Source organism: Stegodyphus dumicola, chromosome X2 (assembly GCF_044657685.1).
Source record: "Stegodyphus dumicola isolate Sdum_Otavi_A_Nest chromosome X2, ASM4465768v1".
Classification (NCBI taxonomy): Eukaryota; Metazoa; Arthropoda; class Arachnida; order Araneae; family Eresidae; genus Stegodyphus; species Stegodyphus dumicola.
Window position 1 is genome coordinate 179023120 of NC_140781.1, and position 24257 is coordinate 179047376.

Sequence of the window (24257 nt, forward strand, 5' to 3'; positions counted from 1 at the left end):
TGATGATAGATTGATTGTATGTAAGATGGGATAACATCCTTGAGTACTTGAATATTTTAGGTTGATCCTTGTACCATAGTTTCCCCTCACCCCAGAAAAGGACTTTTGCCTTCTATTCTTGTACTCCATAAGTAATATAGAATCGGTAAGGTTTCAGTTGCAAAAGCATGATGCTGGACAATCCAACTCTTCATAGCTTACAAATAAAATTAAAGCTCATTAGCAAGATTACTGGTTCATCTTGTGTGCATTGATGTATGTTATCCATTGAAATGTGTGAATCAAAATTAATACAGTCAAGTCTTTAATCCGGACTCGTCGGGACTTCGGCGATTCCGGATTATAGATCATCAGTTTAAATCTGGTAAGATGGCATGCATAAATTATAAAATTAAAAATATGAAACTGTAATTTAGGAAATAAAGAGCAATTATGATCTAAAGGGTATCAAAATTTACAAAAAAAAAACTTAATATTTATTTGTTTACTTTATTAAACATTTCTTTCAACGCGCGCATGCGCAAAGCATACATTACGCATAGTCGAAATTAGAAAATTGCAACCAGAAAACTATTAAATGTGTATTCGTGATATTTATAATGACGAGGAATTTGATTTAAATCATATGAAAGACGGAGTACATCGAGATGAAATAGTGCATTTAGTAAGGAATTATAAGCCGAATAAAATAAAAACATATGCCCTGAAGATAAGGATAGTGCTTACAGATCAACTTCCAGTTCATTGCGCACTGCGACGTCCCCCCCGCAGGAAAGTAATAACAATGGTAAAATACTTCATGAATATATTTCTCAGCATCCAGTGGCATTTCACGCCCCCCTGAATATACTAGACGACCCAGCCGGATAGAACTCTCGGACATACTGGATATTGTGGTCACTACTACTACTACTGTTCCTATCTCCATGGAAGTTCTCCATGAACTGTCATCCGATCACCTCCCCGTGATTGCTACGCTAGGTGTGACGAAGACTATGAAATACACCGCGAAACGTTTCACAAATTTGGAGACTTTTTGAAAATTTGATGAAAAATTCCCCATTTCGGTTTCAAAAATCTTCATACCGTGCACGGAATTAACTGTACTATCACTGCATTATCTGACGGTATCCAACGTGCAATTTCGGAAGCTAGTGAGACTTTTCCCAGGAGTAATAAAATCTTCCGACTTCCTCCCAAGATTCGTCAGCTCATGAGAGAGAGAAACCGGCTGAGAAAGTGCTTTCACTTAACATGGGACCCGGCTCTCAACCGTGACATCAATCGGCTTAATAAGTTAATACAAAAGGAAATTAAAAACTTTAAATCTGAACTTTGGGATGAAAAAATGTTGAATCTTGATGCCAAAGATGGCGCCTTCTGGACACTTATTAAAAACTTAAAGACTGCCTTCTCGAGCAATCGACCCCTTCACTACAATGATAATGTGGCAATATCCAATAAGGACAAAGCTTCCATCTTTGCCTCACATCTCCAGGAGCAATTCACACCAAATGATTGGCCAAATGACTCTGCTTTTGAATTAAACACCCTTCTACGAGCTAAACGCTCCAACTGTCCGCCATCCTATTGCTTTTTGCCACTTCTTCTGAAACTGCAAATATTAAGCAGCTAAGACTGAAAAAATCTCCTGGTATCGATGGGATTTCAAATGCAGCAATTAAAAATCCTCCTACGAATATTATATGTAACCTGACAAGTATTTTTAATGCTTGCTTCGCAATGTCGTACTTTGCCACCCCATGGAAGATTGCAAAAGAAATTCTGCTGCCTAAAACCGGAAAAGATCACTCAAAACCCGACGGATATAGACCGATAAGCCTACTGCCGGGTTTAGGTAAGGTCTATGAGAAAATTATTCTGAACAGGCTAAAACCTTACTTTCACTATCTACCGCCGGAACAATTTGGTTTCCTCGCTCATCTCTCGACGACTAAGCAACTCGTTAGAATCACCGAATTTGCCGGAGAAGCTCTCCATTGCAAGCTCAATGTTGCTATTCTCATGCTAGACGTGGCGAAAGCCTTCGACCGCGTCTGACATGAGAGTTTAATAGCCAAGCTTATCGATCTCAACCTGGACAGAGAACTGATTTTACTGATCTACTATTTCATCAGTGACCGGACTTTTAGAGTTTCTGTTGGATCAGAATTATCTAATACAAAAATTATGGCAAGTGGCGTCCTCCAAGGTTCGGTGACCGGCCCTCTACTCTACCTTTTCTATGTGTCTGATTTTCCACGAGTACATCTAAATCATAATTCGTTGTTACCCTGTTATGCTGACGACACAGCACTTGCGGTGACGTCTATGAACCTAAATCACGCGATTAAAAAACTGCAGGATCTTATTCCCTCTATCGAACAATGGTGCAGTTTCTGGAAAATCCGAATAAATGCGCAAAAATCGCAGCTGCTACTTATAGGAAAAAAGAAACGTAGTGTACCTATAAAGAAAAGTGTTTTCCTTTTTAATGAAGCGTTTTAATACTACCCATGTGACACACTATGCAACGCCCCTAGAATGTAAATAATTATCTGCATATATTCCTGCACATTTGGACTTGAATATATTTTAGTCATCATTAGAATTGCAACCCACTTATTTTAATACTGTTGCGTGCGTACGGGTTCGTTACGAAATGAATGCACAAGTCTGATGAAAAATGAACAAAATTTATTATTATTACAACAAATATGCTTAAATTTTCTCAAATTATCGTGCAGAATTACAATATCTCACAGTAGTTATCTTTTAACTACTCAAACGTTCAATAGACCTTAATTCAAAACAGCTAAAGAAAGCTAATCCGCGAATTCGCTACAGTCAACAAGAGCAGTTTTCTAAACAACAAACTAAGTAACTAACTACGAACTGAGAGGTTTTCCTCCTTTTATAAGATTTTAAAATCGCGTGCGAGAATTTTCTAGTACTTTCTCGAAATCAAAAAGAGATATTTATTAAATGTTACATGCACGTGCTCTTGTATTTTCAATTTTCCGGCTTAGCTTTCTATTAGTATACGTCACGCGCTGCTCTGCGCGGGAAATGAAACCATTTAATTTATAATTAAACTAACATTAGCTTTTTAAAATACAAAATTCGTAACACTGCGCCCTTCCCAAGGACTGCACGTCCCGGGCAGTACAATCCCTGGACAGGAAGTCAAACTTATAACTGAGGCATAAATGCAACTGAGGCATAAACATTACATTACAATATCAAACAACATGAACAATAAATGCAATAACAAACTTAAACAAATCAAATGCTATCAAGTACTAAATACAAAACAAATACTAAATACAAATCAAATACTAAATGCAAATCAAATACTAAATACAAATCAAATCAAATACACATTTAAAAACAAAAAAGACCATGGTCTTATACTATTTGCAATTATTTACATTACGTACTATAGCCATAGTAATGAGCTAACCTGTCGTAATGAACGACTTTAGGTTTAGAGTTCGAAGACTTACAGATCCGAACCACGACGTCATTCAGCCTGTTTAGGACTGTGTAGTGACCATCCCAAGGTGACCGTAATTTAGGCCTGACTCCTTTTCGTCGAATCGGGTTCCACAATCACACCTTGTCTCCTTTGTTGGATCTAAGTCCAGTAGCTCTCGTGTTGTATCTGGATTTCACTTTCTCCGTCGCCAAGTTCACTCGCTTTCGTGCGGAACGGTGCATCACTTCAAAACGGGCCTTGACATCTTGGATGTGTTCCTCAGGCGATGAAGGCGCATCCGTATGGCGATCAAACAGGCGGTCACAAGGCAGACGAAGGTCTCGACTGAAGAGCATCTGGGATGGAGAATAGCTGGTAGTCTTGCGCTTCTTTTCGACCCTAGTATGATTTCGGCAGTTTCCCGAGCTGGGTCTTTCGGACAAGGCGTCGACATTTCCAGGTAAGGATCCCTTCTGAGGATGGATAGTCATGTCCTCAGATGCTGAAAGCAATTTGTTGGTTTTAAAGTCTAAGGAAAAATTTTATTTCCTTAAAAAGACCAATCCGAGAATGCATGTATCTGTAATATCCGCCACGTATGCCGTGTGATGGTAGGCGGCACTTCCAAGCCTGATGTTCACTTTTAACTTCCCAGCTATCTCGATCTTGTCACCAGACGCAGTCTGAAGGGTAACACAGGATGGCTTTCAAATAAGTTTATCTTTAAACTGTTCAGCTACATCTTTCCTAATGATAGTAACATTAGCTCCTGGGTCAATGATCATATTACAAAGAACTCCATCGATATTTCCATTGATGGACAGTCCGTTACTGTCCATTGATGGACAATCCGTTACTGTTGCCACTCACTCTAGAAATCTTGAGTGCTTTAAAACAAGGTTTTTCACTATCTGGCAACCTCCGTTCCTTGATATGGTCATTAATTTGTTTCCTGCGTCGTTGCTGAGAAATGGTCTCAATTTCCGTACCTTGGGGTGTTCTGCAATTATTTCGTACGTGGCCTTCAGTTCCACAGTTCCAGCACTTTGGTTTCTTGTCAATCATTTTTTGTCCCATGGCATTTAATTTTCTATTAAACCCGCCTATTTTCCGTGCTCTGGAGTGTTCTGCAGTTCCTTCGTATGTGGCCTTCAACACCGCAGTTCCAGTACTTTAGGGTTGGTTTCTTCTCACCAGTATTCTGTCTTAAGCCATTCACTGGTCTTATCAAATCATCCGCTTTATTATCCGTGCCCTGGGGTGTTCTGCAATGCCGTCGTATATGCCCTTCAATACCACATTTCCAACATCTTAGAGCCACTTTGTTCTCACTCCTACTCTCTATCAAAGCGTTGACTTCTCTGGCTATGAATGACTAATTGAAGTAATTACTGTTACATTCAAGGTAAAAAATATGTACATAAGGCAGAAACTAAAATATTTAAAAAAAACTTATGTTGTTTATTAACTTAAAAATAACTGCTTTTTTAAGTGTGATATTTAATTTCGTGATGCTGTAAATATATTTAAACAAAATATAATTTTTATCGCATTATTTAAACCAATTAAGGGAAGTTTATTTAAGGAAGCATTTAAGGGAAGTTCATACATCATGCGAAAACATTTATGGTATTCTACCACGTGAAAAATTTACTCTCCAAAATAGAATCATACAATTAGGATTTTTTAATAATGATTCAACAAAATTCATAAATAAATTAAATTAGATATATACTGCGTTTGATATATACAACGATCCTTTTCTGGGCTATCCTATTCCTATAGTCCATATTAGTCCTATAGTCCATAGAATATTTCTGGGATATTCTGACAAAAATTAGTGTTCTGCTTTTAAATAAATAGTTCAATGAGCGCTATAAATTCATCGAATTGATGAGGTGTCATGCGAAAGTAATTAAAAGAAGTTTCGTTTTGTTCAAGGGCATTTCTTCAATTAAATTACTTGCATCTTCTTACTGCAGTCATCTCTCACATATTAATATAAACCTCTGCATTCTGCTTCTCTTACAACAAAGCAAGAAGTAAAATACGTTTTAATCGAGCAGAAATTAAATCCATTTTAATTAAAAAATGTAATCTTAAAATGTCAAAATACCATACAAAAATTTTGAATTTCGTCCCCCCCCCCAAGTTTCCGATATGAAGCGCCATCCAATGCGAGCATATGATAACTTTTAAAGCGAAAGTTTCCGCCCTGGTGTGAACTGGCGTACGCGGAAAGCGTTTTTTTTACGCTTTCACGCTTGGCGCCCCAACGGACCAGTGTCAACGCAGCTTTATAATTGGACGCGATGAAGATTGAATGCTCTCATTTGGTTTGCTGCGAGTATCCTTCAGATAATGGATGAAGATAAACCCACTTGTTGGGCTATTGTTCGAGTATTCGTACTTGGATTGTCTTCTGCCGGGCGTAAGCCCGCATCCTCATTGCCAGTGTCCTCGTCGTTCGCTGTCGATTCGTTGTAGCTCTCGTTTAAACAATCAATCTGACGTAAGCTTCTGTTCAGACTTGCGAAGGTTAGGTGATATGGAGCACGCCTGTCCAGGTAACGTTCTTGATACAATTGCTGAGTGGCATTGCCTGTTACAATCTTCAGCTCCATACACGATCAGCATGTCGACCAGTTTATCGTTTGAATACGCATTCATCCTCTGTTACCTTGAGAAATGGATCGCAAATGACGACTTCCAGCAGGATGGCTGTTCACGCGCATATTCACAAAGCCTACAGACCATTTCTTTTACGGTCTGCTCATTGGATGAAACATCTGTTTGTCGGTCATATTTGGAATGGCGAGTAATCGCCTTGTAGGCGTGGTAATTAACACCAAACAAACCTTGTAGGCTTTCAGTACAGCGAGGAGAAACAGCTTTTATTTCATTTGATAATTTTTTATTTTATGAATGAAATACATTTTAAATAACCTACTGATCTTATTAATAGTTTATTTGTATTTGAATTTAAACTATTAAAAGTACGATAATTGTTTTGCAAGAAAAATGTTTACAGGCAATATTTACAATCAATTCAATAAACATTTAAGGGCGTCGGATACCTAGTCTTTTAGCCTAAATTATGAATAAGTATAGCTAAAATTATATTTTATTCCATTATGCGCTGTTTCTATTCAAATGCTTTTCGGGATCTTGGATCATAATCTTGCTACTGGTACCTACTACAAAGAGTACAAACGAGTAGATAAAAATAAGAAAAATTAGCATTAACAAAAATAGAGAAAATGAAGGTGTTAAATTTTTAACACCACACCCGAAGGCAAAAAGACCAATAATGACAAAGTCATTCAATAAAGTGAGAATAAAAACAAAGGGCAGAGTTCGTAAAAGTTCACGAGCGGGGATAGAACCGGCGATCTAGAAATCCGAGAAATTTTTCCATCCTCGTTACCGTTGTGCTGCGGTTTAGCCGTTGGCTTTTGCACACTTTTCCGTACACGAGGCCGATATACAAATAGTATAGGCGATGAAGCAAAAGTCGCCAAGTACAAGATTCTGTAACCCTACGTTTCCTGTTTTAACCAATCGGAGCAAACAGTAGAAGAAACGGTCTGTAGGCTTTGTGAATATGCTGTTCATGCAGCCTTCCGTTCAGCGCCATGTACCACAAGACTGCAGGGAGGAATCTTCCAGAATGTAAGGAATTCCATGCCTGACGACTTCTGGTCGTAACTTTTAACACCTGATGTAACCTTTCAATAAAATGTTTTCTGTCCCATTAATGTATTGCTGTTTCTACTTTTTTCTCTGCTTCTTTGCACCACAGCAACTGCGCCATTTGCGACTCTCCATTCCTTTTGTCTCTGTACCCCCTACACACCCTGCAAGTTGTCGGTCTGGTAGCAAAGCACCCTGTATATTTCATATATATAAATAAGATTTATGTGATTATTTGGGAATGTCAGGTATCAGATATTGAAGTATTAATTCCAGTCATAACTGATTTAATAAGAAGCAGTTGTAGCAAATTTACATAATATTGCTTTTAGGCATTTTGCGGCCACAAATAATTTATCGCATTACAATTGTCTCAGAACATTTACATTTTTTATAGTGTTGCAGTAAGAAGAGACCAGCGCAGCAGTAAGTTTGACCGAATAGCAGAAGAGAAGTGTGTTATCTTCAGGATGAAATTTTAATTCAGAATGGGTTAGTTTCGGTTTCGATAGCGTTTGATTGGATAAGTAATAAAGCTCTAAAATTGTAATAAGTAATAAAGCTCGTCAAAGTGTTATGTAAAATTCTAATGACGTGGATTAATGTAGAAATGACACAGTCCTGAGAATGTTGTAAGCAATTACTGTTTTTTAGAGTCGAAAAGGGAAATACACAAATTAAAATGAAGAATAAGAGGGACTATTCCTAATTCAAATTACACTTTTGATTTATAGTGTGATAAGATAAAAATAGATATATGCATATTTGTGAGTACTTCTTGCTCAGACATTTTGGATGTAGTTCCCTCTCATATTAAGTAATTCAAATGTAAAACAAAGTGATATTAAGTTCATGTGAATCTTAGTAGAAATTACCATTTTTGTTAGGAACCCAGAATTAATTACTAGAACAAGAGTCTGCTCTGAGTGAATGCTGGTAAAAAAATAAAAAGCTTAATGCATTTTGTGCACAAGAGAAAGTTTTGACTCATTTTACAGGATTAAGTAATTTTCTTCCAAAATGCATTAACTTTTTAATTGTTTTTAAGACAAAGAATAAAACTTTGTTTCGTTATTAAGTTTATGTGTCATTTATACATAAATATTTTGAGCTTCAGTAATGGCTGGTAAAGTCAGTAAAATTATTAAAATTAATTTCGATTAATGTATAATGTCATCGAAAAACTGAACCTGATTTTAAATCACTATATTATGTTTTATTGTAAGTCAAATTTTCTTAACTTTTATACTAAAACAATCGGAATGTGTCCAAACTTTCACTATACACCGTATTCACAGAAGTCCTTATCTGACGTTTCTTTTCGCAGTCGGGGATTTTAGACATATATTTCCAGTTGCAAAAGTGTTTTAAATAAAGCAAAGATTAATTAATGTTTTGACATTTTATAATTAAAAAAGAGTAAATTTGTAAAATACGAAATTAAACTTTTTAAACGCCTCGCCCAGTCCATATAGTTAGTAGCATTTACAAAAAATTAAACACAAAAAGTTTGACTCCCGCACGAAAACAATAAACCGAGATATTAAATTTCAAAATTTGTGATATTTGACTCAATTTTTAATTTTCATTGAGGTATTGATTAATAAATAAATAAACATCATCTGAGGTTGATTTTTGCCCTTAAATGCTATTCAGGGGTGTTCTTTTGTGATTTACTAGTGTCTTTATTTGTAATTTTATTACATTTAATATGCCGAAAGAATTTTCGTCCCAGTAATTTGTTAGTTTTTAAAGTGTAAAAATACGTTATTAATATTCTCGTGAAGTTTTATTACTTTAGGGTCGTAAACAATTCATTAAAGTACAACTATTTTCCATTTTTAATTAATGTAGATAATATTATGAGTAGGCTACGGGCCAATACTTGAACTTGCCACTGTTTTCTGGAACACGAATTCTGTAAAATTTTGTGAATATAATCTCCAATTTGGGAAAGAAAAAAAGTATTATTCAATATGCTTCATAATAATTTGCATAGAAATGTTCATCACGCAATCTCTCAAGATCAGAAACCTTTTTCTAAACGATATTTCATCTTTAGTTATGTACAAATGCAAATATTCCGCTCTTCAATTTGTGTAGGCCTCTGAATATGATCTCCGATTTTAATGTCAAATATCTCAGCTAATTTCGTCGTAACTTTCTGTGCTTCATTTTTTATATTGAGTATAAAACTTTTTTAAATATAACTATAGGGACCGGAAGAACGTTTATATAATATTGAGTGAAGAAATATTATCGAATTGTTTTGTTACTGTATGTTTTTGGTGTACTTGTTTAAAGGCATGGTCAAGTCTTGCAGAAACAATAAAGTATTTTTTCGCGTAATGTGGTAATAATTGTGACAGGGCATTAATTATTCGGCATGGCAAGTGCAAAGACTTTGACAGTGTAATATAGAACTGAGACGAGTTTCATTTTCAGGCACACTTTGTGATCATTATTGTTGTAATGAAAAAAAAAGTATTATTCAATGTTTCATATTCATTGTAAGGCACACTAGCGGCCGAGCGGTAAAGACGCTGAACACTGGTAGTTCAGTCCGAGGTTCGAATCCAGAACGGGCTGGCTGCATGGGCGTTTTCGTGGTTTTCCCCATGTGTAACGTGTATACGAGCTAGTTTCCCTTCGAAAGTCCTTCACGAAGGCATCCCTCCCTTTAGGCAGACAGCCCTCGTGTGCTTTGCCATAATTAAATAATCCAATCCATTGTTAGGTAAATCATTCAAACTGCGGAAAAACATTTTGAATAACTAATTGCCGCTTTGATTTAATCTTTTGGCAGTTTGTTATCAGATGTTTTAGGTAAAATATATAACGTGATAATATTTCTTGTATATAGTATGTAATATTTATTGCGAAGTCTGTCATTCTTCCTCTACTTGCTAAGCAGATAATAATTTTAACAAGTTCTCAACTTACTTAGTTAGAGAATCATTACAACACTAGCATCAAATTTCCTTTTCTCTTGTGATATTTTATAAGATAGTAATAATAAGTAAAAATAAGAAAAAATATGATCAGATAAGTAAAAATATGAAATGTTTTTGTAATTTCTGTGTATTGTGAATAAAATAAAATGTACTGAAAAACTTTTTTTTTAACGCGGTTAATATACACTGCTCAAATAAATTAAGAGATTTGCATACTTTATCGAATTGCATAAAAAGAATTGCATGAAGGAATATCCTGTACTTCTAGATAAAAATGGAAATCTTGTACGGCAAATACGTAAGCGTACACGTGTGCGTGTACGCGGAGCCAGCAGAAAAACAGGCTTTATAAGCGCGTGGAGGGTAAGACGAATTGCGTTCGCTAGCACATCTCGGCGAATTTCTTGGTGTTATCTTGCAGCAATCGGTTAAATTCACATCAGAACAGTAAAAATGAGTAACCACCAACGTTTAGATGATGGAATGAGGTTGCGAATTGTGGGGAGGCTAGAGGGAGGCCAATCGCAAGTCAGATATGCAGAGAGTTTAACGCCCAGCGTCGTGTGTAATTTAACGCCCGGCGTCGTGTGTAACATACGGAAACAGTTCCAGGATACTAGATGCATCGAAAGAAAGCCTGGGCAAGGTCGTCCAAGAGCCATGACGGCCAGAGAAGATCGCTATTTGTCCATTTTAGCGAGGTGTAACAGACGGGCTACAGCTTCTCAGCTGTCTTGGGACCTGTATGCAGCCACAGCAGCCCGTGTAACAAGGGTGACTGTTTCCAAAAGACTAAATCAGACAGGGTTCTTTGCCAAAAGACAAGCTGTTTGCGTCCCGCTCACGTCTACGGACAGGAGAGTCCGATTAGCATGGTGCAGGCAGCATAGTGATTGGAATACGGAGCAATGGGCGACCGTTCTGTTCACCGACGAGTCCCGTTTTAGCCTAAACACCGATTCTCGCCGTACACTGATATGGAGAAAGCCAGGGATCCGCTACCTACCCTCCAGTGTCCGCGAAATCAACAATTATGGCGGTGGCTGTGTAATGGTCTGGGCAGGCATCATGTTGGATGGCCGCACACCTCTCCACGTCTTTGACAGAGGCTCTGTGACAGGCGTGAGGTATAGAGATGAGGTCTTGGAGCCCTATGTTCGCCTTTTGCAGGATGCAGTGGGCCCCGAGTTCATCTCACAGGACGATAACGCGAGGCCACATAGAGCTCTTCTGGTCGACGAATTTCTCGAGAGTTAGGATATTCACCGGATGGAATGGCCAGCCAGGTCTGCAGAGTTCAATCCTATGGAGCATGTCTGGGACGCTTTGGGGAAGGCAATTGCAACTCGCAACCCCCTCCAAGAACCATCCAGGAAATGAAAGCAGCGTTGCTGAATGAGTGGGACCAATTGCCACAGGCACTGATAAACTGCCTTATTTCCAGTATGCTAACACGCTGCGAGGCCTGTATGGCTGTAAGAGGGGACCATACACCCTAATAACCCATTTCTTTTGTGTTTTCTGCAACCGCTGTCTCAGACCTTCAGACTCCCGTGAGTGTTACACTCGAACTGTGTCTATTATAACTGTTGAACGTTTATATTGTTTGTATTATAGTAACCTATGTTCACACCAAATTTTATTAAAATCTGCCCAGTAGTTCTGGAGATCGTAGATCAAATATGAAAATTCTCTTAATTTATTTCACCAGTGTATTTACTTATAAACACTGTTTTTATCTATTGTTGATGATTTAATCGTAGTCCAAAGTAAAATTTACTGCAATTAACTAATTAAAAGTAATTTTAACTACAATTTTATGCATGACTGATATGCATCAATTTTATGCATGACTGACAGATACAAATTTTGATATTAACTCGCCTTTATCAAGAGACTTCCCTTCCATTTTACTTTCCAGCTAATGTCAAGTTTTAATTGCAGTCTCTAATGATGAAATAAATTTTAATTTTAAATAAAAGCTATGACTATTTGGTTCATATAATCTTGTTAAAGGTTATGTCCAGATGTTCAGTAATTTGTTTGCTTGCTGATGCTTTATCAAATCGCTGCAGTTTAGTTAGTTAACTCATTTATACTACTACATTAGAAAAAAAAGGTAGGATATTTTTACTCTTCGTTAATCTCATCACTGAAATATTAGATGTGCATTATGGCTATTTGTTAGGCGTCAGTATTAGTTAAAAATTGCGCAGTCTATCACTACGTCATTTTGAGTGCAAAATTACTTTCTCCAATACGATTTCAATTGAATGAATTATCTTACCAAACGCTGAGTAGGTGGAAATCCCTAAATATTTATAGCTTCTTAATTGCCTGCGCTTGCCAGCTTAGTTTGATTGCGATTAGAATAACTGAGCTACTGAGGACTTTCGCCATGGAACGGAAGATGAGAATTTACTTTAGAAAGCCCTTTATGAAGATAGCTTTTTCAGGATAAATAACTATCATATACTTCTGCATAAATACGCATTCTTCTTTCTGGCTGTTACAGTTTCTGATTCGTCTCGATGCTTTTATTTTCTTGTTTGTTACAATAAATCGAAGAATGAAATAATTTTACTTTGTAGCAATAAATTATTGAGTAATTTGCTACCCTTCTCCACAGATGCCTGCAAGGCCGCCCAACCGGTATAGTGGTTAACGTCGCTGATTACCGTACTGAAGGGCCCGGGTTCGAAGCCCGGAGAATGTATGAATGTTTGTAAATGTATAGTGTCGGTGCGGCATGGCGTCAAATTTCCTTTTCTCTTGTGATATTTTGCTTTACCAGGTAAGTAAAAATATTACGCCCTCTAAATATGCATGGCCCTCTAAATATGCGACGAGCCGAGGGACCCGTTCCCCTAGGGGGTCCATCAAAATCAGGGGCGGAACTGAGCCAAATCGCACTGTCACTTGTAAGGTTCTCAAGGCTGTTGCCAACGGCAGGCGTATCTAGCGCTCCTTCCCACGAGGCATTTCGTGGACTTGGGCTGACTACGTCGGACAAGTGAGCATAAACAACAACACCATATGCCTACTAGTGGCTGAGCGGGCTAGCTCGCTAAATACCGGTAGTTTGATCCGGGTTCAGATCCTAAAGAAAATTATATTTGTATAGGCATTTCCATGTTCGCTAGTTTCTGTTAGAAAATCCTTCGTGCTGTGTTTTTATTTTAACACACATTTGTATTTATTTTAACACACATGGATATATGTACTAGAAGGAGAAGTAGTTCTTTCTAAACTAAAATCTGTTGTATAAGAGTTCCAGAAATGAGAAGGCCCTTCTTTTGGCCGAATGACTAAAGCCGTTGATCACTGGTATTTTATCCTGGAATCGATTCCCACTAACTCATTGGGCTAGCATCTTAAGGTTTTTCACCATATGTACCTCGAAGAGAAGCTAATTTTGCTTTAAAAGTTCCTTAGGCATCTGTTCTTAACCACATAACAACTCTCAAAGTAATTAAACCTTTCAAGACCGATTTATGAACAGTTTATCTCAAAAATTTTATATACACCTAAACTGTTTAATGAAAATAAAACTGATTTATTTTCTTAAAAGTTTGTGCAGATTTTAGATGTCTCGCCAAACGCAGATGTAGTAGCCCGATGTATAAATTATTGTTTGTTGAAACTATTATCATAGTAATTGTTACTTTTGGTTTTAGTATATTCTTATTTTTACAAAAAATGAACATATGTTAGGTTTCTACTCGGTAATATTAAATTTACCCTTTTAAATTTTACATTAAGAAAGATCTTAAATTATAAAATACTTCATCAGAAAGTTCATCGCAGTAATATTCATGAAGAATTTTTTATTATTACGGAACAGAAAAATTTTATATTTTGTATGTTAAAAGCGCGGATTAAATTTTACTTTTATCATTGCACAAACCTTGCATATACCTTTTTATATTTCAAATACTGGTCAGCAGTAATCTCTGCTTTCAAAGAAGTACTTTTAGGTATCGAAAATTTTTCTGTTCTAAGGATTCCATTAACCATAATACGTTTAAAAGCCCATTGGGTCTTTTAAAGTGTAAGAAGTTATTCTTTTTTTTTTTTTTTTTTTTTTAGTCCAAAGGGGCTTTGTCCCTGAAGGACTATTGTTTTCGTTTTGCGATTTTGTGTTGGTTCACTATAAATGTCAATTTCACTTTTCAAACTGTTGCCACCGAGTCCTGCATTATATTTGAAGAAATTAAATAGAGAAAAATCTGCATAAATGTATATATATTTCACGCATTGTGATAAAACGCGGGAAATAGAGCCATCGAATATTGAATGACGTAATCCTACTGCGAATATGGCCATGTGGAAGCCCAAATTTGGAATATGTTTTATTATTTTATATTTTGTAAATCTTTAACGAATTTTTGATTATCAAACTCAAGGATTTCAAAACGAGCAATGGCAACGTTCTACAGAAAAAAAAACATTTTTATCTCCGGCGCGCGAGACTGTGTATCGGGAATTCTAAAGATATGCTCAATTTAAAACTATTTTGCGATATTGCTGTTGAACTGAATTTTATGGTTTAAGTGTGTTATTTAATAAATAAAAATAACCGACAAAATGTTAAAAAAACGCTCCTTTGGACGTAATGTAAAATTTAAAAACCTTTCAGAGTTTTATCTTTATTATTATTATTATTTATTTATTTATTTTTCCCTTGATATTTCGCAAACCAAAAGTTTGCAATTTTGCACACAGGAAGATAATAAAATTTTACTTATCTAATAAACAAGTGAAAGAAAAGAGTTTAGTTTGCTGTGCTAATCATTGCCAATTCTAAGAGTAAGAAGTTATTATTGTGTGTTATAATTGTGACAAAGCACACTAGAGTTATTTACCTAAAGGAAGGATGCCTTTATAGAAAACTTTTGAAGGAAACCCGACTCGAATTAACATTGCACATGTGGATAACCACGATATCCATGTAGCCACATCGTTCGCTAGGATTCGAATCATGATCCAGTTCCCCAGTGGCATCAACCGCAGCGGTATGTCTTCTGCCTCTCTCTGTGAAGTTTCTATAAAATTCCGTTAGTAATGCTTCTTCGAGTTCCACCGAGGCCATTTCTCATTTTTCATATACTCCTGCTTCAAAAACTTAACGACTCTAGAGTGGCGTCCGAACTAAAAGGTAGAGATCTCCTAATCCCCAGTCGCCTTTGAAAAGGGGGATTATATAAGGTATTTTTCCCCTCCTTCTAGCTTTCTTTTGGGGTGTAACAATAGCGGTCTCGGCGCGTGTTCGAGGGATGCAGCTTCGAGTCCCGGCGAGAACGTTGCTCGTTTTTCATGTACTCCTGATTAAAAGAGACCGAATGACTCTATAGGGTATTCAATTTGAGAGTTTAACATGATATAAAGAGGTGGATTGTGGAAACATCGAAAACGTTTATGGCAATCGCCAGCTCATGGTGGTTCATGGAGTGCTCGTGCGACATCTGTGATTCAAGTTCGAAGCTACATCTGTGGGTCGAATCTGCGTTGACTTCGGGGAAGAACTTGAGTCAGTGACATGTGAGCGTGTGCGTTAGTTTCAAGTATTTCAACTCTTTCAAATTTGCGAGCGTTGAGTGGCTCCTCGGACGCCATAAGGTTTCTTTCCAGGACGACTTTAAAAAATCGAATTTTCTCTGGAATAAGTGCATTCAGTGAAATGCGGATTGTGAATGATAAGGTACCTTCCTTCCTAGCTTCCTAGCTTGCCTTCGTGGTATAGTGGTTCTGCACGCTGGGCCGGTATTCCAGAGGTCCGTGGTTCGATTCTCGGCGAAGGCGTTTGCTCATTCTTCAAGTCTCCTGCTTCCAAAAAGAATCCTAATATCTCTACAACCAGTCCAAGTTTTTTCCTTCTTTGATTGTATCATGGTCACTTCTGACCACTTTAGAAGGGCAGTAATATTCAGTTAGCATACATGTGGGGAAACATCTGTGTGCTTGTAGGAATATGATTTCGTGGTTACCCAAGGGACTGGCATTCGAATTAAAGAGTATCAATTCGCATTTAACAGGCGTATGAGATCTTTAAAGGTTCTTCACCTTAAATTTTTTCTCTGTGACCATAATGATGATACTTTTTAAGATGCATGTTGATTGGAACCAATTCCGTACCTGAAACTTTGCAGTGATTGGTTACAGCCGAAAACATCGCAGACGAAAACGTCGTGGAGAAACCAACGCAAGGCGAAAACGTCGTGCTACAAAACATCGTGGGAGAAAACATCGCAAAGAGAAAACATCGCAGTTTAAAAACATCGTCGTCGAAAATATCGTGGTAAAAAATAAAGTATCTACAAATCATCGCAGACATACTTTTTTCAGGTTTTAATAATTGTAAATGGATATTCCCGTAATGATTTGTGAGCGCAAGATGGAAAGAAGGATAATTTTTACTTTCATATTTTTTATTGATCAATAAATTTTTGCTGAGAAAATAAAAAGGATGCTTAAGCATAGAAAATTAATGCAACTTATAGCACTTAATAGAATTTTAAACCGACATAGTTAACTAACAAAGGCCATTAATAAATCATTTTTTATAAAGTTTTACTGGTAGTTTTTCATGAAAAGTATAATCTATAAGTTGCATTAAATTTTCTATGCTTAAGTTTCCTTCTTACTTTTTCAGCAAAAATTTATTAGTTAATAAAAAATTGTGAAAGTAAAAATTATCCTTCTTTACATCTTGCGCTCACAAATCATTATGGAAATATCCGTTTACAATTATTAAAACCTGAAAAAAATATGTCTGCGATGTTATCGTCATGCGATGATTTCTAGATACTTTATTTTTTACCACGATATTTTCGACTACGATGTTTTTAAACTGCGAAGTTTTTGAACCGCTTTATTTTCGACGACGATATTTTGTACCGCGATGTTTTAGAACTGCGATGTTTTCTCATTGCGATGTTTTCGCTCACGATGTTTTGTAGCACGACGTTTCCGCCTTGCTTTGTTTTCTCCGCGACGTTTTCGTCCGCGATGTTTTTGCCGCGATGTTATCGGCGGAGACCGCAGTGATTATAAACATGCAGAATCAACACTGAGCGAAAAGTATACTGTTTTATATGGTGTATGATTTTATTGCTTATTTTTCTTTATAATGTTTAAATGAAGGTATCATTTTCATGTTTATAAAAGATGCATACGATAAGGCTAATTAATTCAGATTTCATGACAGAAGCAATTATTTGCAGTATGTAAAAGACTTTTTCAATCCAGCTAAGTGTCACTTCTTCCAAAATCAGTTTTCTAAAGAAATTTTATGTCAAATTGCGGAAGCAGATGAAATATTTTAATTGACATGCAAATTTGAATAACCCAAATCATGCAATATGTAATTTTTGTTGCTTACCTGAATGTAATTATCCTGTTCGTTCATAGCTTTAATTTCCCCCTGAAGCAACACAGAGAAAAAATACATTTTCCGTCTATTATACGATGTATATTTTTCCATTACAGGACGTAGTTTAGCTGTACCAAAGCAACATGTTTTACTTCGAGCAAATATTCCTGCACAGTTTCGTTTTCAGTCTTCAGATTCGGCAGCATATACAGCAACGTATGACTTTGAAACACTCACTGTTACAGCTCCTGACGATCACATCTTACATGTAGAACTAAACCGTCCAGAATGTTATAATGCTATGAATAAAATGTTTTGGAGGTAAGTTTACAGCATATTTCAAAACTATGTTAATGTGTATCAAATTTGACCTCGGAGAGAATTTTAGTTAATCTGAATAAGTATAACAGTTTTCTATTTTTAGGGGATATTTATGAACATGTTCTTTACTGTTAAAAAAAAAAAAACTTTTAAGTCTCATCTACTGATTTTGTATCAATAGTAAATATGCTATTAATGTTTCGGTTTCAGGTTTATTATACTTTTATCTCAGGCAGCAGCATAGTATCGACATGTACAACCTCCTGTGTGTATTATATACAGGATGTACCGAGGAACAAAAATTGTCATGGAACATGCTATCGCGAACGATGTTTAATCGGTGAAAATTGCGAAAATATTTTCATACTCCGTAAGGTGGAATGAACCAACATCTCTAAAGTATGCTCCTTACATTCAGGGGGTGTAGATTGAACGCGCCCTTCTGGAAACAGCTTAAATCACTTATTTATGAGACGTCTGTAAAAAACATAGTGCACCGGATGATCTTATAGCTGGAATCATCGTCGTTGCGGCAGACATCAGCATCACACGGTTATTTTAGAATGCATTTGACAATCGTTGTGATTTAGTTGAGTGACATACTGGTTTATGCTATTCCCATCCCTCGAGTTCATGTTGCTTAACTTAAACAGAGTGATTCTTTTAGCATGTGCAAACTTCGGGGAGGTTAAAGACAATTCGGAATTACATACCACTGTAGAGGTGGAAACGCAATCCTCACGTGCTGGTGTGCAGAGAAGAAAATACAAGAAAAGAAAAGAGAGAGTGATTTGAATAATAATATTTTAATTAGCAAATCGGTTTTGGTTTGGTTTTTTGTTTATTTAATTACGGCAAAGCACACTAGGGCTATCTTCCTAAGGGGAGGGATGCTTTCGTGGAGGACTTTCTTAGGAAAACTGGTTCGTATACACGTTACACATGGGGAAAACCACGAAAACGCCCATGCAGCCAGCCTGTTTGCGGGATTCGAACCTCGGACCGAACTACCAGTGTTCAGCGACTTTATCATTCGGCCGCTGGTGGGCCAATTAGCAAATCGATACACTTGCAATATTCAGAGGTCACGATAAGTGTTCGAAGTTATTACCTTCAGCTATGATACAAGCGTGACACTGGCACAGCATAGAGTCACGGAATTTTTTAAATATACCAAGAGTCTCAATTGTGATCGCGCTAGCTACGCTAATCCGCGCGACAAGATAATCTTCACTAGTCACGCGTGTTTTCCACACCAAGTCTTTTCAGTAACCTCAGAGAAATCTAGGCAGGTCAGGTCCGGGGAACGTGCAGGTTAATGAATAGGACCACCACGACCTATCCACCTTTGACCAAGTGCTGAAATCAAGTGTTGCCGAACGGAAGAGTAAAATGGGCTCAGGCGGCATCATGCTGGAACCATATATGGTTATATATAGCGGCACAACAACTGAATTCAAGTGTCGCCGAATGGTATGATAGCAGGTTCATGGAAAATTTTTGTGCCCCTTGATGCCTACTGTCACCCCTCTGAGTTTGTCGCTTCTTCAATAAAACACTTTTTATTTAAAAACTGACGATGATCTAGCTATGGAAGTGACTTCTTCGTTTTCTGGAACTGAAATTGATGTATGGATATCAATGTTTAAAGAGTTAAAAAAAGTAAACTTGTAGGTGAGCTAACAAAAGTAATGAATCTTCAATCCAGAACTTGGTATGTCACCCGATTAAAAATGTTTCAGAATTTTTTAAAATGAAGAGTATTTTGCTCATACGAATTAAAAAGTTGAATAAAATTTGCTCTCGGAACAGTTATTGAGTTTGTTTCCGTTGAAGGCATCGACAAATGAAAATTAGATTCATTATGCATCTAACAACTGATATAAGAAATAGTTCTCTAAAAAGTGCAGCAAGAATTAAATTTTAGAGGATATTTGTATTGTAACTTGCAAATGAAACTGTTCAGGCATTCTTATATCTAATATCATGTTGTGTTGTCTGAGCGAATGCTGAGTACACAGGAAAACTAAAATTAACCAATCAATAGAAATACTGTTTTACTGTCGTATTTCTCTCTGTTGGGCATTTTCTCTTAGCCTTTTCTAGCATGAAATTTAAATTTTTTTATTCATGGTAGCATTGCTCAAGATGCGGATAGTAAGCAGTGTATAGTGTGGAAGTAAAAAGAAGAGCACCTGAAGGCAATAACCGTAAATGACTTCTTTGAAATGCATAATGTAACGATAATATAGTGTACTTGCATTCTTATATACTTTTCAGTCTGTTAAATTCTTCTGTGACGACCTTCTTCATAAATAAGGTATGCTACGTAATTTTCCTCTCTTGCTCGATTATTAACAGTGAAATGACTGAAGTAAGACGGAGAGGATACGCGAATAATATGGTAAGTACAAAAAGTTTTTGATATGTAAAACATAATTTCAGTGATTTAAAAAAAATGATGATGAATTTTTTTGTTAATATACAAAGGCTGCATAGAGTAGGTTTGTGTAACAGGCATCTACAGTTTTCTAATCCTTTTTTATTGTGGGTGTTATACAAGACTACTACTGACTGTAATGTCATCGTATTTTGCAATTAACTTTATTCTTCATTTGAGCAAAGTATTATATGTTATTCGTGGCAGTACTATGTAACATTCACGTAATATAAGGAATTGTGATTGTGAAATAATATTTTTAGAGCTAGAGTAATAATTGCCGTCTGACTGCTGGCTTAACATTTTGTTGACGTTTGCAGATAGTAACTGACTGGATACTTGGACACTTGCATGATGACTGGCATTCTCTAATTAATAATAAGCTCAGGTATCTAAGATAATCCCGTGCTGAGCCTGACCCCAAGTGTAGAATCTGAAGTGGTGTCTTTGGGAGGATGATATGAGGGACGCAGCCCGACCCTCCAGGCAGACTTTACGTCGCCCTATGGCCTTTTTGCGGGCTGCGCCCATGGAGGTAGGAAAGGGAGGAGGGGCCATTCCGCGCTAGAAGTGAAGCACTGCTTTGAAGCTTGGGTCACCAGACGGGGTATTCTTTGTTTACATTCAGAAGCTCTCTTGACAAGATTCTGATAGTATTTCGACACACGACAGTTCCATAGAAATCGAAAAAGGGACACTCTCGCATGAAAGAAACATTCATAGTGGGATGGATAATAGCAATTTGTATAGTTTACTGACATTTACGCAAAAATCACATCTTGGTTATTTTTCGATAACTAACAACAGCGATTTTGATTATGAATTTGTTTTATAAAATTCTAAGCTGTTGCACTACAAAAATATAGATTTTAAGAAAATTGCTAAAACAGATCTGCCAAAATTTATTTTCTAGAAGATTTGAAAAGTTTGAAACTTGATGGCTAAATGTAAATATAAAATTATGTGTGTTAAAATATTTGTAATTAGGCACATAGGTCAGATTAAGTTTTTATTAAATAGAGTAACGCATGCAAGGGCTATCTGCCTAAAGAGAGAGATGCCATCGTGGAGGGATTTTGAAGAAAAACTGACCTTTGAGTGGGTATTAAAAATAATACTTATAATTTTCATTCAAATTATATTCATATATATTTTTTATGTAAAACTTTCGGGTGTATGCTAAATTAGTGTAAATTACTTTACACGAAAAGTATAGTGAATACACAGAAATTAAAGATTTGCACATGCCGGAAATGATAAATAGGAAATATGTATGGGTATTTATGCATGTGCTTGCAAAAAGCATGTATCTGCCTTTGACAAAATACTTAAATATTCATTAAATTATTTATAAATGTATTTGAAAGGAAGAATTTATTCACTTATAAACAACTGTGAAAGTACTGTGAAGAAATCTAATGATTAAATGTATCTAATTTATAATGATTATAAATGTTATCTAAATATATAATAACCTTAATAATGAATTGTAAACATAAATTGAAATCCTGTTGACAAATACGTTATAAAACTATTTAAGCAAGAATTGTTCGTATTGGAAAGCAATCTGTTAAAAGGTATTGTAAAGCAAATGCTATGAGATGCGCACTTAAGAACGTAATAAAGAGTTTTGGAATATGTATTGTTGAAATGAAGGGTAAAAAAAAAATCTGATAAGTATAATTAAAAGAATTATTCCCCTTACATTTTATAATAACTCAGTTACAAGTTTTAAATAATACTTAAAAAAAAAAAAAAAAAAAAAAAAAAAAAAATTATTTTATTCCCTTTCAGAAATGTTCAGAGAAATCAAATACTATTTAATACCTATTTAATTAATTCTCTAATTTAAAATGAACCGAATAGAGCATTAATTATAAATTGACTTACATTTTTCGATTTAAAAGAAGCCAAAAAATCATGTCATATTTAAGAAAGTATTTTAGGAAGAAGCTCTATAAATAGAAAAGAAATAATGCATAATTTTAATATTAATAATACAATAAACTTTGATCTTAATTTTTGTACCTTAACCGAATAAAATCGAATTACCTTAATTTTTTTTCTAATGTAATTAACGAAAACTTGTGAAAATATTTCATTCAAATTAAACCATTCTGAGAAAACTGTCCTGTGAAAAGTATAGCATTTAATTCCGTTCAGAATGAAATGTTGTTTAAAAATATGTTGTTTTCACATACTTAGGACTCTGAAGTGTTGTAGAAAAAGAAAATATATACATTTATATGTATATTTGCGACGTAATTACAAAATATTTACACCCGAACGCGTCAAATCCCATAGAACTCAATGGTAAATGACCCAATGTTTTGGTCACCACGTAGGGATCGCCGGTGCTTCAGAGCAGGGTACGGAGAAACTTGTTTAGGGCGACTCCATCTTACTTCCTACCTCCATGGCTGCGCCAGAGCAAGCTAGAAACACCTCCAACAAAACAAAGACATCTCTTTGGGAGGATCTAAAAATAGACATTAAATGACTTCTACCGAAACAATAAATAAAGATCACGATACTGACCAAATCGGCGTTTCCCCCCCCTTAGCAGTGTTGGCGTTTGTTATTGTTCCAGTGCCTGAAGCAGCAGAAATCATCATTGTTTCCTAAACTGTGGCATCAGAATCATGCAGTGAAGAAAGTGGAAAATTAATATCTATAACTTAAATAAAAAAAGGAACTGCGAACATGCTATTGGAATGAAATACAAGAGCTTTGATGCGGATTATGAGTAGCGGGAACAAAATTGTGACATTTCTTTTTAATGTGCTGATTTCAGCTAAATATTCCAGACGTCTATGGACTAAATTATTATGAAATCATTATTACATCAAAGAATGGCAGTAGAAAAGGCTGCCTCCAAGTATACTGTAGTTTGATTGTTCAGCTGCATTTATTTGTACTGTAGTTTGGTTGTTAGGCTAATAAATACGTAGTCAATATCTAACTAATAATGTCTGAAGTAAGATAAATATTTAATACCTTCTCACAAGGTGGCTGAGAACGTCTCACCCTATTTCTTCATATTAAATTTAAAAAAAAAATTTTTTTTCAGAGGGGTTATGCACAATTATTATTTGTTAGCATTCACAGGATTCTTTAGAAGCAAATTGGTGTTACTATGTATTGTATTTAATAGAATATTGAAAATTCCCTCCGTTTTCAAATGAAATGAATTCGTTCTTTCTTTGCTAAATTACAAAACTACATATTTTTGTCAAACGAAATATTTATTTTAAGGTTTTCCTTGGCCCGTACAGAAAGGGGAAAATATAAAACAGTAGAGTTGCTTCTGATTTTTTAATGCTGTTTTTCTCTACGTTTACGAAATTTAACGTTTTGCATAGGAGGATAAAGCAGTTTTAATACGGTTGTTAAATATTGAAAAGAAACTGAGCACATAACTCAATTTAGCTTAAAAATTTGAAGATGAATAATCGCAAGGTCATACAAATATTCAAATTAATTTTTAGGTTTCTCTCTTAAGCTGTATACTCAGCTTTATACATATGCGCAGTCACTTTCTGTTGCGACACTTAACATTTTGGTACAGGATCTACTAATACTAGAACTGAAATTCAGGATCGACGTTAAAAAGTATCATCAGTGTAATACAAGCCCAGCACTTTTAAGAAAAGCAATTTTGAATAGTCATTCTACCAAATGAAAGAGAATGAGTACGTGTTTAGTTTGGTTGGGAAAGGTTGACCAGAGCAATCTCCGCCCCCTTCTATGGTGTATCTAGTTCTTACACCAGAATGTTCAAAAAGAAACGTTTTCTCAATATGTTATTCTTTCGTAGAAAATAATTCTTGTCTTTTTAACCGGAAGGCACCCCCTCCTCTTTTAGCCGCTTGGCCTTTTTTTTTTTTTTTTTTTTTAGGCTCCTTTTGCTCAGCTGACGTGCTCTGCTTTGTTTCAGCCCTATTGGCTTTTGCCCACCTTGGTAGTTAGCACCTGTCTCCTCCTGCCTAATCCGGAGTG

General features: G+C 36.0%; 1 protein-coding gene across 1 annotated transcript in view; it reads left to right on the forward strand.

The window, feature by feature from the left end:
• Nucleotides 1-24257, forward strand: part of LOC118188069 (delta(3,5)-Delta(2,4)-dienoyl-CoA isomerase, mitochondrial-like) — a 199997-nt gene that overhangs the window by 144135 nt on the left and 31605 nt on the right. The window contains exon 2 of the mRNA XM_085809909.1: nucleotides 17614-17818. Within this exon, the coding sequence (XP_085666035.1) occupies nucleotides 17614-17818 (205 nt within the window). The remainder of the gene's footprint in view (nucleotides 1-17613; nucleotides 17819-24257) is intronic.